This window comes from Melopsittacus undulatus, chromosome 11 (genome assembly GCF_012275295.1).
Source record: "Melopsittacus undulatus isolate bMelUnd1 chromosome 11, bMelUnd1.mat.Z, whole genome shotgun sequence".
NCBI classification, from domain to species: Eukaryota; Metazoa; Chordata; class Aves; order Psittaciformes; family Psittaculidae; genus Melopsittacus; species Melopsittacus undulatus.
Window position 1 is genome coordinate 116,226 of NC_047537.1, and position 14,945 is coordinate 131,170.

The window sequence follows — 14,945 nt, forward strand, 5'->3', positions numbered from 1 at the left end:
GCATCTCCTCCCCAGGCAGGCAAGCAAAGAGCCATGACCGCATGGGACACGGTGCTGAGAGGGATGGGCAGGAAACACAGTGGGAAATCTGCTGTGAGATGGAGGCAGCAGGGCCAAAAGAACAGGGCAGGGTGGCTCTCAAAGATTTCAGAGGGACCTACAGGCTGCCCTGTGAAATGACCCCAACCTCCTCATCTCATGCCAACAGCCCGCACAGAGCCAGGCAGGCTCCTCCAGCACTGAACATGGCCTTTGGAGTGTTTGCTTCCTGCCTTCAGGACAGGCAGGGCGTTTATAGCAAGGAAGTGGGAAACAGATTAGGACCACATGGAGGAGGAAAGATAAAAAGCAACAGCGGATGTCCTGAGAAACCTGCAAGGGTGCAAGCCAGACAGTTTGCAGGGTAATATCAACCAGCATGAGCCTTCAGGGAGGAGGTTCACATGGCCACATTGTGGATCCTGGGCAAAGCATTACCTCTAGGCTGTGCCAGCAACGAGCACCCCAGCTGCACATTCCCTCCTCTGATAATGCCAGGACTGGTTCTCCCACCACACAAGTAATCCATCCAAACAGCAACGGTCAGCCTACAGCAGTCAGTATCTACACAACTGACTCATTTACTCTCCTGTTTCTTTCTTTTCTAGGTCCTACAGGGAAGTGTGGAGCCTTATCCGGGATGCCTTTTCATCCCAGGGCTCTCACACCACATCTAAGGTCTCTCTGATTTTCTTCAGATCCTACACAAAAACACGACAGACCAAGGAACAGCTTCTGCACTCTCTCTGAGCTGCAACAGGCAAGTGACCTATCAGAGCACAGCTGAACCCCTTCCTTCCCCACCAGACCCATTGCCCTGCCTCTTTTCTTCCTTCCCCTAGTCTTCGAAACCTCTCTCTGGGCAGGGTGGTGAAGGACGCTGTATTGCAGCTACACCCTCTCCAGGGAACACATGAGGACAGGAGCCCATGGGGGCATCCCAGAGTTCAGGGAACCCAGGAGAACTGAGGGGCTGTAACTCTGCAGACATGAACTCCCACTGCACTCCGGGCCTCAAAGGAGCAGGAAGTCTGTGATCCCCCAGCACCACCACCACCAAGCTGCCTTTGACGTCAGCACATGTCTACAAACATTGTCTTTGACAAGCAGCCAAAACTTGCAGTGCAGGCAAATATCAGTGCGGAAAGCAGACATGAGCAGAGAGCCTTCTCCAAGATCACTGGCTGGTAGTGACAGACAGAGGTGAACATGCAGGGGTTCATCCAGGTGACTTCGGAGCCAAAAGGTCCCCAGGAAATTAAACCATTTAAAATGAAAATCCCCAAGAGAAACAGATGGGTGAACCCTCACTGCAGGTCACTCAGGCTGGGCTTGGACAATCCCAGAAGGAAAACTGCTAACGTCTGCAAGCTCTGCCAGTGCCACTGGATCCCACAGCAGCCGGGGACAGCCCCAGGCACAGCAAACCCCAGCACTGTTCCAGCCACGTGGGCAGCAACACAGCACGTCCAAACACACTGCCCCGGGCACGGGTTTAAATAAAGCTCTGCCAACGCTGACAGCACAGCTGGGACAGCCTGAAAAGCAGCAAAGGCACCTCTCCTAGCCACTGCTGATGGAAAGGTCATGTATTTGCCTCTTGTCTACCAAGTGCTAGAGAGAGCTGGGGGGATGGGTTGACTGGTGGCAGTGGGAACAAGCACAAGGGAGCTGTAGATCAGGGCTGGTTTTTTTACAGGAGGGACACAGTGACTGATCTTCCTGAGGTGTCACAGCAGGCCCATGGTGGCTTTGGGATTGGACCTTAGGTCTCCGAGGTTGGAGCTGGCTCACATTACTCATCACCAAGAAGCCAAACACAGCTCCCCCTTCGCGAAGAAGGCAAGACACAAGCATCAAGCTCCTCTGAGCAGACCTGCTCCCTGCAGCAGAGCTCAGGTCCGTGTACTCGCCGCTTTCCAAGAGAGCCTCTGTCACGCTCCCACTCCTCCTCAGCACTGATGAAGGCAAAAAGCAAGGCAGTGATTGACAGAGAGAACAACAGCGCCACCTGCCGCACAGCCCCCCAGGCCCGCAGCCCGGGCCCGAGCCCCCAGCGCACTGCGCCTCTCACCACCACCCGCAGAACGCATTCCCGACCACCGGCACGCTTCGGGAGCAGCGGCAGCGCTGCTGCAGCAGGAAGGAAGCCTGCGACAGCCCCTGCGGGCACCCGCAGCTGACTGCCTGGGGACTGCCTCTAGCTTGCACAGCAGAGCAAAAGACAACAGGATGGGGGAAGCAGAGCAGAAAAAGAGCATCCCAGACACCATCTATGGACCATAGTGTGTGAGGGAGATGGAGGAAGAAGCAGACAAGCTCCCTTGGCAAAAGCAGACAAGCAACCCCTCTTCTCCATTAGCACCCTGCAGGTGAAGCACATCTTCCAGCCCCTCTACAGGCAAGGGGATAGGAGAAGAGGCAAACAGCCCCTAACATTCACAAGGCCTTGGCAATCTAGCTGACACACTCCCAAGTATCTCCTTTGGAGAAAAATCCCAGATCCTGTCACTACATACCATGCACTCCCATATGTACTATGTCACGCTGTTAACCCAGGGAAACTCCAGGCAGTGGGGACACCTGGGAGAGCAGGGTCAGCCTGAGGGGGCCAGCTGCAGTTTCTCTGCACCTCCAGCCCCAGTGGCTGTGTGTAGCTGCCAGTTTGCCAGCCCTGCTCCACAAATGACAGCACTTCGGTGGCAGGTGAAGCAGTTTCTCTCCATACCCCACCTGGAAAGCAGGCTGGCATCCTCCCTGAGACAGATCCATGGAATGGTTTGGGTTGGAAGGGACCTTAAAGCTCAGCCAGGTCCAAACCTTCCACTAGAGCAGGTTGCTCCAAGGCCCTGTGTCCAACCCATCCTTGAACACTCCCAAGGATGGGGCAGCCACAGCTTCTCTGGGCACCCTGTGCCAGTGCCTCAGCATTCTCACAGGGAAGAGCTTCTTCCTTATATCTAACCTAAACCTGCCCTGTTCTGAAAAGCCCCTTCTTTCTTCACACGCAGAGTCATCTCAAAGCAAACTGACCCCAAAGACAATAATAAACTGCACTGAGCTACTGGATAAAATCAATCACTACTGTATCCCAGAGATTTATTCTGGATCCTGCAGCAGTCACTTCATCCTCTGTTCACATCTGATCAGCACTATCTGCAGGCACACATGCATGAGTGGGAGCTCCAGATGGAGCAGCTGAACCACGCTGAGGGACTTTTCATCTCTCTACCCGCTTCCTCACAGGCCTGCTGCCAGCTGGACGCTTGGTTGCTGTCACTTGTTGCCAACTCACCCCACCAAGAGTTAACTCCTAGCCATTGGAGTCACTTCAGACACAGCTCTCTTCCCTGCCTCAGAGCAGATGACAGAGATCTGCACTCTGAGCCCTGCCCTCAGCCAGCCCCGAGCCTGCTTGTCTGCCATCTGCTCCCTTCTCCAGCCCCAACAGCCAGGAAGGGAGAGAGCTTGGCTTAGGATGGAAGCCACCTTCTGACCCAGCTCACAGGCAGGTTCTTGTTTGAAATGCTGAAATTTACCACTGCATATGAACCTTTGCTTTCAGATGTCAACACTGTGAGCAACACATCTGCAGCAATTAGAAGAGAGATGAAAAAAAAGCTTGTTTGCTCAGCTTATTTACTTTGCAGCACCGAGTTTTCCCAGTTCTTTGTGTGGGTCTTTCCCTTAGCAACCAGGGAGAGCAACATTTGAGACATGAAAAATGGATCTGTACAGTGGTGAGGCAGGGTGCCTGTGGCAGGGTGTGGCTGTGGGTGCAGCTGGAAATTCCTTTTAACTGATAGTCACAAGTGACATGACTTGGATGAGCTGCATCCCTCAAAGTGGCCACCCTCTTCAAGCAGGATTCAGGCTTCTAACCTGTGCTCTCCACCGTAACACCTGCCATGAAGGATTCCAGCCTTGTAACAAAAACCTCTACATGCCTTAGCTTATCCAGATATAAAACAGGAGCAAGTATAAAAAGTGACCAGAAGGCTAAAGCAGAGACTTTAATACAAAGCTCCCCACAGGAATGCAACATGTAATCCCAACATGGAAGGGAGACATTGTTTTTCTGGACAGTTTTACACCAGCAGTTTTCTGGATCCCCTAGCAAGATTATTCTCCCAGTGAACAGCCATGTTGACAGAGCACTCTTATTCTTTACCTCTGGCAGGGTCAGGATCCAAACCCCAGTATTTTGGTTGCCAATCCTCTTTTCCAAAGGGACATGCCACAATCTAGCGCATATGCATGCTGGCTCCTGCCTCACACGCTCCCAATAGAGCTAATTCAGATTTTGTTTATAGGGCTGGATCAAGGCAAATGAGGTCCAGACCAAACAGACCCAATGGGTGCAGGAGGTGGCTATGGTACACACATTTTCCAGTAAAAAAAAAAGAATCCCTGCCCACTCTTCCACCACAGCATCAGCCCTTTCCTTTACTCATTCTTGGGTTCTCAGGAGCCATCACTGCCCACTTACCTTCTCAACCACCCCCACAAGGGCAGCAGCACAGATTCCCCTTCCCTTCCCAGGGTTGGTGTTGTGAGGGGAACATTAGAAGAGGAATAGGAAGTGTAAAGTCAGAAGAGCATCACAACCAGACAGAGCACCCCATTCCAGTAAGACCCCAAATTTCATACCTTTGCTTCATCCTGCCCCCAAAGCTCCAGTGGATTTGCGAGCATAGAGCTGTTGTCCACCTTAGCTCAGTTTAGCTTCATTTAGCCTCATAAACACACACGCAGGGACAAGGGACCTTTAGGTGTCACTTGGCTTAGGTGCTGTCTGAAGAGCTGGGGCCCTGGCCTGGTGGCACAGCATGCAGCTTTGCAGCCTGCCAGCAGCCACACGGCTCAGCAACGGCTGCAGAATCGCACTGCCAGCCAGACCCTGTCCCAGACTGCCTCACTTCACTCCCAATCCTTCATCCCCGCTTCTACCGACAGCACTTACCCACTACGCAGCCGGAAAGTGAAAAGAGAAAAAACAAAACAAGATCAGATTCCCTCCTGCAAAATATTCGGCCTCTCCCCGGCCAAAGCTCTCGCTGCACACCGGGACCGCTGCACCTACGGTGTCCCCCCCTGCCGCAGCGGGCAGCAACAGACACGGCACCTGCGGTTACCCAGGAGTCCACCGCGCCGGAGCGCCGCACACGCATTAGGCATCCATCGCGAGCCCCCCTCGCCAGGTGCTGAAGGAGCCCGAGCCCGAGCCCGAGCCCGAGCCCGAGCCCGAGCCCGGCCGCCCACCCGCTGCGCACCGGAGCCGGGAGCTCGGGGGCACCGCGAGAGAGCAAAGCGCGCAGCTCACCTGAGTGTCAATCATCATCATGCCCCGCGCATGGCCCCGCGCCGGGGTCCCGCGGGGCGAGGTCACCGCCGCACCACGCGGGCCATGGAGCTCCGCCGCTCCCGGGAGCCGCCAGCGCCGAGCGCGCCCAGGACCGCCGAGGGCAGGGCGGGGAGGGACGGCGAGGCCGGGGGCGCGGCCGGGGGCGGGGCCCGCAGGCGCTGCGGGGCGGAGAACGCGTCCCAGTGCGCGGAACGGGGGTGAGTCCGGACACCGCGGAGAAGCTGTGGGAGGTTCCGGTGCGGAGCTGCCCGCAGCGGTTCCGCACTCTCCGCTTTACGAGGCCGGTGCTGCGCCGCTGCAGTGATGTCAGGAGAAGCAGGAGCCGAGAGGAGACCGCCTCACTCTTAGTCGCCGAGGGTGCACGCAGACGGTGCGATGCTCTCGGTCCCGGGGGTGCACCCGTGCGAGAGCCAGAGAGTTGGATCTTGCTGAAGGGCAGCATCGTGTAGTTATAATAACGGTATCAGTGCTGGACAGTGGGAAAATACATACTTCAAAAGGTCTCACTATGGTGAAAGAAAACCAAAACCACACCAGCAAAACAAAAACCCAGAATGAAGCACTTTTAAAAAGCAATTTCTTATCTTATCAGACTTCCTTTAAATTAACTAAAGGTTCAGCAGGGGCAAGGGGATGAGGAGGGCATACAAGCAGCAGAGACTTCTGGTTAAATCTGCCTGGCTATTCTTATGACTTTATACTGGTCTTACATGAAACAGAGACATTGTGGTTTTCTGTATTTAACCTAAATCCAGCCCAAGACAAGCCAGGTCGGTACAGCATTACTCTCATGCTTAGAGAAAGAAGAGAGATGAGTGGGTAGGCAGACATCTAAAAGTCACTCCTCCCATGTGTTTTGCTGGATGATTTGATTTTACAGACCTACATGTGGAGCAGAGCTGCAGGATGGGGGATTTGGTATGAGTAATGTGCAACTGCTCCTGTAAACTCCTTCTCCAGTTCCTGCTGTCTCTAGAAGTGCTGTTGCTGTCATGGTCCCTCCACCTGCAGAGCAGCTGCTGCTCTCTGTGTGGTTCACCTCTTGGGATCCTGGATACTTGCTGGGGTAGCGAGGCAAGGCTTAGCAGGGGCAGTTCAAGTGAGAAAATAGTAACCCTGGTGCTTAGAGCTGCCCTTTGAGATTAAAGCAAACCCCCACTGAGAAAGAAACTCATTCTGTGCTTCCCATTCACTAGTGAGCAACCAAGACTAGTCCCTGTGGAGACACAGAGAGTCAGCTCCTTCCTCAGAAAGCCACAGGCTAAACAAGGCAAACGGCAGAATAGTAAAACCAGCCATTCTGACAGGGAGCTCACAGCCTTACAGTTCCTTTCCACCACCATGGTGCTTTAGCTGCATTAACCCAGCCAGACACACATTCCCCATGCTGGTTTAATTCAGGGAATGTGTAACTGATGTTCTTATCCTTCCTCATCTATTTCTGCTCCAAGACAACCTCATCTCCATGACCCAGCCACAGATCTCTCACAGAGGTTTGACGAGGCCGGTCCTTTCACAACTGCCCTTGTATAACGTATCAAAGTGGTTCAAAATAATCTTTCTGGTCAGCAATGTTAGGCAACACAACACATGGGAGGGTTAAGGGAAATCTGAATAGGAGCAGAAAAGGGTGCTGGTCTGGCTTAGAGGGAGTAATTCTTGTCCTGTCAGCAATGAAAACAAGAGGATCATGGTCTGTTCTCACCTCGGATCATATTCAGTGCTGGAAATTTCTGTTTCTGATCCCCTGAGAAGTTTTCCCTTTGGGGATGAACGTACTGTGCAAATAACCAGCCAGGACAAGGAAAGAAAAAGCTTGTCAGAGGGGTTCTTAAACAGACAATGAAGGATAAATCTGTTCCAGCCAAGCAGAAAAGCATGGATGGGTGGATGGTTGGGGGGGTGGATGGGTGGATGGATGGATAGATGGATGGATGGAACAAGGGGCCATGGGGGAGGCAACAAGCTACTGATCTGAGGCTTGGATAAGGACAAAGAGAGCTTGAGTTGGAAATGCCTTGAAAGCAATATAAATCAGCCAGTGATTTATTTACATGTGGTGACCCCCTTTCCATGCAGTACTACCTGTGTTTCCAAGTCCAAATCCCTTTGGCACAAGGACATGTAAGACAAACATTGTCCCTTGTGGCAAATGGAGGAGTTACTCACATGCAAGAGTACTAGGCTGCTGCCTTACTACCACGTGCCTCAGTTTCCCCACTGAGTAAAGGATGTCAATGGGGGATCCAGATCAGAAAGTATGTCCTTGGGAAGCTCCCATCCTTGGGAAGGCCCACAAGCCTCAGGCTGCACAATGCAAATGAGAGAAGGAAAGCTTGCTACTGGTGTTGGGGGAAGGGGATTAATCATCAGGAGATGACAACAGAAGGCCAGGTTTTCATTAATTAGAGGAGGGCATGAGCTGATTCAGGGAGCATCTCCCACACTGCACTGGGGAGCGTGCTTCTGCAATCACATTCTTCTGCTTCCTAGAGACAGAGAGAGTTTCTAGGTACTGCTTCAAAATGAAGCCCTGTTCTGCAGCACTGTGTCACCTAATATGTGACACAAGACCTTCTCCTGGGGAGAACGGCACCACACAAGTCAGGCCATTACCACAATGCCCACAGGGTCCTGGATTTGGCCAAAAGGTGGCTAAGAAACAGAGCTGCAGACCAAGCCTCTCACTAAAGGTTTTCAGAGCAGGTACCCCAGAAACATAGACCACCCTCTATCACACATGATTTGTGCTGGAGAACTCCCTCTCATGGTGGATTTAATACAGGCTGTGAATGCCTGCAGAGGAGTTCAGTATGACAGCATGAAGCCCAGTGCCTGCAAACACAGACCAGTTTAGAGGAGAGTTAAGACATAAGGGGAGCTAGGCATTGGCAGAGCTGACCTATGGATGTGTGTCTGCTATATAATTTCATGGTTATATTGGATCTGAATGCTTTTGTAAGAAATCTAGCACAGCACAGCCATGTCCATTCCAGCTAATGCAGGACTCAAATGGCTCATTAAGTCATCTTCAACCAGTGAGGGGGCCCTAAAGCTTGATACACTGCCATACAGCATTTTGCTTACGTGAAGAGAAGCAAGTAGAGTTAGGAAGCTCTTTCCCATTTTCTCTCTTTCTGCCAAATGAGTTCTTTTTCCCTTCTCTTTTCTCTATTTTAAAAACCTGTTCCCTTAGAAACAGTCAGCTTAGCCCTTTCACTCCTGTTTCTCCTCTCCATGTCATACAGAGCTGCCACACTGCTCCCTCTGATGTCTCTCCCCACTCCCATTAAATGAGCACAGCACACATGTGCACAGCCCTTTGGCAGCACACCTCAGGAGGTAATGGAGATGTTGGCTACGGCAGACATGCTGTAGCAAGGGAGGTGGCACATGGACCTCCATGCTGTGACAGTAGCTGCCAGCTACACAGCTGTTGTTGCCCAGCCATGGCTGTGCCCCTGTTTGGACACCCCCAGCCTGCTCCCCTGAGTGTCAGGCTTTAAAGCCTGGTTTAGGTTCTCATCACATTCCTACAGAGCAAATGTTAAACCCAACCTAATTCCATCTCTATACTGAACTCACAGCTTCACTGGAGCATTTCATTGTAAAATGAAATCACCCTGTTTGCTGGAAATGCATCATACAGGTTTTTATTGTAAGCTCCAACAGCTTCTAGCCAATTTATTTCACAGAGCTTTGAAAAGTTGGAAAAGACTGGAGGAATGGATAGGAAAAGATTACATAGTCCACAGAGACATGTAAACCAGGAAAAAGGTTCAGAGCACATCTGTGATTGCAGTAAACTCAAAGAAGTTCAGTCTGGGTCTGAGCTGTGCGAGGTCTGTCTAAACTCAGATCTCCAAAGACAGATTGGAATTTGGAATAAAACTGCTATGTAAATTCACACTATTTGTCCTGTCAGACCAGGGCTCCTACTGCGGGCAATGGCTGGCACCAGCTCTCTAGTGAGGTCCAAGAAATCCTGCTGCACACTAATCAGGTATAACTTGCTCTGAGCACAAGTTTCCTCCTGATCCTGACAACGAGTGTGAGTTTAAATCCCAGTGCATGAAACATAGAGCATGGAAATTTATTGCCCTGCAAAGTTGTTTGTTTAGGCTTTTGTGGTGTTTGCCGTTCAGTTGGTTTTGGGTTGGTTTTCTGGGTTGTTTTTTTTTTTTGTTTGTTTGTTTTAAGTGAAAAGGTCTTTACTAAAACTTTAGGTCTTCTCCACAGGAATGTTAAATATTGTTTTGATTTTGCCAAGTTTCTGCTAGGCGTCAGGAAAACACTCAGGCAAAGGCATCTGCAGCCTTGCTATAAGGACAGTCTTGCAGTTGGTAACTGGCCTTTTGGATGCTTTTTTGTGTGCTGGAGCCTTAAGTGGGAGGCTTGTATTGACAAAGATTAGGAACTTGGAAATATTTTCATTCTCACCTCACTTCAGCTGCTGCTTCTAAAATGCATTAAGACTTCTGTTCTCCAGAGAAACCACGACATCTTCCTTTCTCAATTTGTTCACACTGGGAACAAAAGCTCATGGTGGGGCATGTTCTGTGGGAGCTAATATTTAGTCAGTTTGAGAACAAGTGTGTGTGTAGGACATCTCTGCAGGGATCAGATGGTCAATCTCGTATCTCATTGTAGTTCTTATCCACTGTGGAAAAACACTTGAGGAGAATTTCAGGGGGCTTTGGCTTCCTGGCATCCCATACATACTCTGGAGAAAACACCTTGGAGGGTCTGTGGAAGAGGAAGTGCTGGTTGAGATGACTTTCTTCCTGCCAGGCTGCCATGATCCCATTTTTTTGGGCTTTGTCCATCAGGATGGTCATGTTGCAAATCTTGGTGAACCCACAGACTTTCTTGATGAGCCCCCAGAACACAGCTCCTCCTCTGCAGAGTCCCCTTCTTCATCAGGGATGTAGGCTGCTGAAGAGCTCCTTGTCTCCTAAGGGGCCTGGCTTTGAGGAACATTGAAATAGGCAGGGTGAATGGCTGCTACTGTATCACCCAGGGTCTCAGGCCCCCAGGCATTGCAAAACACCATGACAATGTCCAGGCAGAAGAGGTAGTCCACCTCCTGATGGCTTGTCTCTGCAATGTGCTTTTATATGGCCTCCATCCTGAGCATCTTGCTAGCTGGGGTATTTCTTGGTGGGAACAATGACAAACCTTCATCCTGGTTGCAGCCAGACATTAGGAATGTCTCAGGGTTGTCAGTGAAGATATAATAGTTCACCCAATAGCCTTTCATGGAATGTTTCTCTGCTGACTCCAAGACGCAGCCCACAGACCTGCTGTACCTGTGCAGACACCACATGTGAACAGTACAGCAGACACCAGGGGATGCATGGTGGCTTACGGAGGATGCTTTAATGAATGGAAGAAGACAAGGGATGAAGAATGTTGTCCAGCTATTGCTGCAAGGATTCATGCACTGTACATGCAATAGGTAAAGTATGGAGGAAGACAAGGAACAGGTATATTATCCCTGCTTTGACAAACCAACGACCTATCTACAGCTCTAATGAGAAGGCACCTTGAGCATAAGGAATACTTCAGGAATACTGAACATGCTCCAGGTGCAATAGGTGTTGAGTCTGTTGTGTGTAGGCTTCTATGCTTATGGACACAATATATGGGCATAAAAGTTTATGTCACAGATTGTGACAGATTTCAGTTCTGCTGAGGACACGAAAAGCTGAAATAATCTTTCCACAGAGAAAGTGCACCAACCCAAGAACTGTGCCCACTGAGTAGTTCAGTCACTTTCCAATGGCAAAGTCAGTCACCCCTATGGTGAGATTCAGCGGCTTGCAGGCATGGCCTAGGATCTCAGAATTAAAGGTTTCTTCCCAGATGATGGGAGCCAGCCATGGTGTGACTGTGAGCACATCCTGATGCCTGAAGGAAAAGAAAGAGAACGTTAATGAAATGTAACTGCTCTTTTTGGTTTCAAGTCCAGTAAATTGGAAAGAAACACTGAAAAAGGCAGCTAGGAGAAGAGCTTAATGACCACTGAACTCACAGAATGAGAACCTACGCATATTTGTTATCAGTCTGATGTAGATTGCTACTACAGATTAAAACACAAGTAATAATATGAAATTACTATGAAAATATACCCCATTGCTGTGTTATTAAAATACAGTTTGTGCATGAAAGTTTATTATTCCAGTATTTATACATAGCTTTACCACATTTAGATATAATTTGGAATTCTGTTACACATTTGAATGCTGGCTCTCATACAAAGTTACAGAAACCTGTGTGAGTAGTGCAAATACTGAACATACTATGTCCTGTTACAGCTATGCAATGCCATTTCAACTTTCTTCTTTGTTCTCAAGAGTTTCTTTCTCACCTTTTTGGTTTTAAAACAAGATGTCATTTGTGGTGTGTGTTTCACCCTGGCCTGCTCACATCCACCCCAGACTGTGATCTTTAGCCCTCTGCTAATGAAATTTGTCATGCACAGCACAGTGCATGACAGTGGGAGGCTGAAGCAGTCTCTCATCTGACATGCTCCCTGAAGGCAGTAATACCACAAAAGCCAAACTAAGGGACCTGTGAGGAGCAGTTTGACAGCTGAAGGAGCACTACACTTTCAACCCAGATCTAATACTTTTGGTCTGTGTGGATAAGATAATATGATTAAAAGATTATATAGGAAGAAGAATTTGGTTTGTAGGAGATGTACTAACTCAGCTGTTTGCTTTCTGGGTTAATTATCTGAGAGAGAGAAAAGAAAGTCTGCAGGTTTGCTTCTCTAAGCAGGGCTTTTTTCATTTCATTTGAAAGGGCTGCACTGGTTTTCCTGATGACTCATATCCATGGTATGCATCCTCAGTGCATGCTAGTGAACCCCCTTCAAAAGACACTATACTGAAAGTTACAAGCTTCTCTCCTCATTTAGTCCAGAGTATAGTCCAGAGTTGATTTCACACATTAATTTATTCCCGTATGGAGGAGAGAAATATTCAGGCCTCATGTCCTGTTGAAATAGTGCGAGAGAGTAGGAGAAGGTACGTACCAACAGGGTACATGCTTACCATGTACCCCAACAGGTTACATGTTTATTAACATGCAAAAGAATGGTGGTTGTTGAAGGTGAACTGCTAGAGATAAGAGTCAGGTCACAGGAGCTGGACCAAAGGAGAGTACCAACAAACACGAGCTGACAAAGGAGTGTTTGTTTGCCTGAGTCACTTCTTAGCTGCTGCTGCCTGAAACCTTCCATGGGTGTTTAAACTTACGGGCTTGTCTGCTTCCCATAGAGACTTGTCCACGTGAGTGCCTGCAATTTGTTCCAGAGTAAGATCCAGCAAGTTAGCTGAAACCATTGCTGAAGGTCATACAAGGCACCTGCTTGATGTTGCCCTGAAATAGATTCAAAGCTCTCCCACATCTGCTTACAGCTACAACAGTTCCAGAAGCTATTTCTTACTGTCTTCCAGCTATTTGTATGTCCCATCTCAAGATGAGCTCCTCTGTAGCAGCAACTCTGTAGACAGGCTGAGTGTGTGTGCTAATGTATTTGGGAATTTTTAGTATGTATGTTAACAAGTATACAAGGACTAAACTCAATCTTATAGCAGCACAGACAGCCATAGACATACCATAGAGTCAGTCATCAGTAGGTGCTGTTCAGTCTGTACCAGGACTTTGAAACTGAGTGCCACAGAGCCCCTGAACCAAAGTCAGGCAGAAACACATGCCAAAGCTCAAAGAAACTTACTTTGGAGCCAGCACTCTTGGCTGCTGATAAAATAATCTATAAAAGTTAAGAACTATCCACTGAATAATACATGAATATACCTGGAAGAGAGGAATAGCAGTTTAAAGGTCAGGGAATAAGAAGTCAGTACTTACTGGGGGAAAAGCTGGATTAACTTCTCTTCTATGTATTGGAGTTTCATAGAGCTGCATGGTGGGGTGGGAAAAGAAAGGGTTTGTAATGTTTTTCCTAGATTATGAGCCAGGTTAAGCTTCAGGACTTGCTGCTGTACTGACTGTCCAACAGCTGTCCAACTCCTTGCTCCAGTTGTTGTGCACACTGCTTCGTCCTTAGTACAGAAATAGACATTGCCTGTACACACTTTCAAGGGCTGTCAGACGAGTAGCAGTTTTGAGTCAGAGCACAAAACAGGGACAGAGAGATTCTGGCAGCTCTCCAAGTCTGGGTAAATCAGAGTTTAGGGGTCAAAGTCCAGGGAAGCACATACTGCTTAGGATCTTGTCAGTATTGGTCATGTATGTGCTCCATTCCCTACATAACCAGATCACCTGGAGGGCTGAACTACCTGACACACATCACACGTTAAGTTTTCACAGAAGAGTAATGGCCACAGACAGCTTCCTCCAAAGGTGCATGTAGGAAAACAGTAAACTGAGGTCCAACACAAGCAAAGAAACATCACACAACAATAATAATGCATATTGGGTAATGATATTTCTCTGTAAATCAAAGAAATTACTCATGTTTCAGCAAGCATAAAAATCAGCTTCACCTACCTTAGCTGGCTTACCCTAAAAGCTCAAATTAATCCCTTTTCTGTTCACAGGGAAGTAAAGGTTCCCACAGTGTGAAACACATACCCTGTGAAAAAAAAACCACAAACCCTTTGCAATTGGCCTCCAGAGGGGCTTGTTACAAGCGCATTCATTCTTACAGGCTACATTCATTAGTACCTTCAGGAATACAGTACAACACTGCCGAGAAGTTTCCCATGTGTGCAAGCTCGCTTCTGCCTCCTCAGCATCCTCTGTATGTATGTAAAGTGCAGCTCTGCAGAGCAGCTTTCCAGGCTGCTGCTGTGGAGACTGTAATGCAGCTTCTAGTTAGAGCAAGGCACTTTCTAGCATGTGACTGGAGCCTGGGTAAGACAAATAAAAGAGCTGTTTGTCAAACTTGTATTTATAGACAGTCAATAGCATTGATGTTGGTGGGAGGAACTGGTACAGGCTGCTACTTCGGGGAGCCCTTCGCAAGGCAGGCAACAGTGCCAACGGAGCTGAAATGTCAGTGGCCATTTTCCCACTTTAATTTCTTTCCTTTCCCCATAAAATGATATGTGGCAAAAAGTTCTTTAATTTGCTTTATGATGCCATACAGAAACCCCCCTTGGTGCTTCTTCCACACTCTCCTGTCAATGAATCTAACCAGGTTTCAACAAGAAGCATCACAAAATCCAACTTAGAAAACAAAATTATATATATATATATATATATATATATATATAATGGATTTTCATGGGTTCATGCTGAGCAGTTTGAGATTCTTGCCTAAAAATGCTGCAGATCCACAAACGCAGAAGGATTTGTGACCAGCCTTGCCCCTCTAGTTGCCATTCTGTGCTTTGGCCAGTTTTAGCTAATTTCCCAGCTCATTCTGTAATGAGAGCTGCTACTGATGCCAGGATTTTGCAGTGCCACATATCTGGTCTTGTGCTTGTTGCCTCCAGTGCATGAGAAAGGGAAAAGTGTGCAGAGGAAGATTCAACAGGCTCAACCATTCTTTGTGAGCTGGCTAGAC

At 48.8% G+C, this 14,945-nt stretch overlaps 2 protein-coding genes across 2 annotated transcripts in view; both read right to left on the bottom strand.

Moving 5' to 3' along the window:
• Nucleotides 1-5,490, bottom strand: part of RALGDS (ral guanine nucleotide dissociation stimulator) — a 57,135-nt gene extending 51,645 nt beyond the window's left edge. Inside the window, exon 1 of the mRNA XM_034067633.1 lies at nucleotides 5,363-5,490. Coding sequence (XP_033923524.1) covers nucleotides 5,363-5,383 — 21 coding nt within the window. The 5' untranslated portion in view covers nucleotides 5,384-5,490. The remainder of the gene's footprint in view (nucleotides 1-5,362) is intronic.
• A 4,146-nt stretch (nucleotides 5,491-9,636) lies between these two features.
• ABO (ABO, alpha 1-3-N-acetylgalactosaminyltransferase and alpha 1-3-galactosyltransferase) lies at nucleotides 9,637-13,329 on the bottom strand. The gene is given in 5 exon segments (XM_005142485.2): nucleotides 9,637-10,310; nucleotides 10,313-10,713; nucleotides 11,180-11,314; nucleotides 13,149-13,184; nucleotides 13,283-13,329. Coding segments are annotated over 5 exon segments (897 nt in total). The 3' UTR covers nucleotides 9,637-10,032.
• Between the last annotated feature and the right edge of the window lie 1,616 nt (nucleotides 13,330-14,945).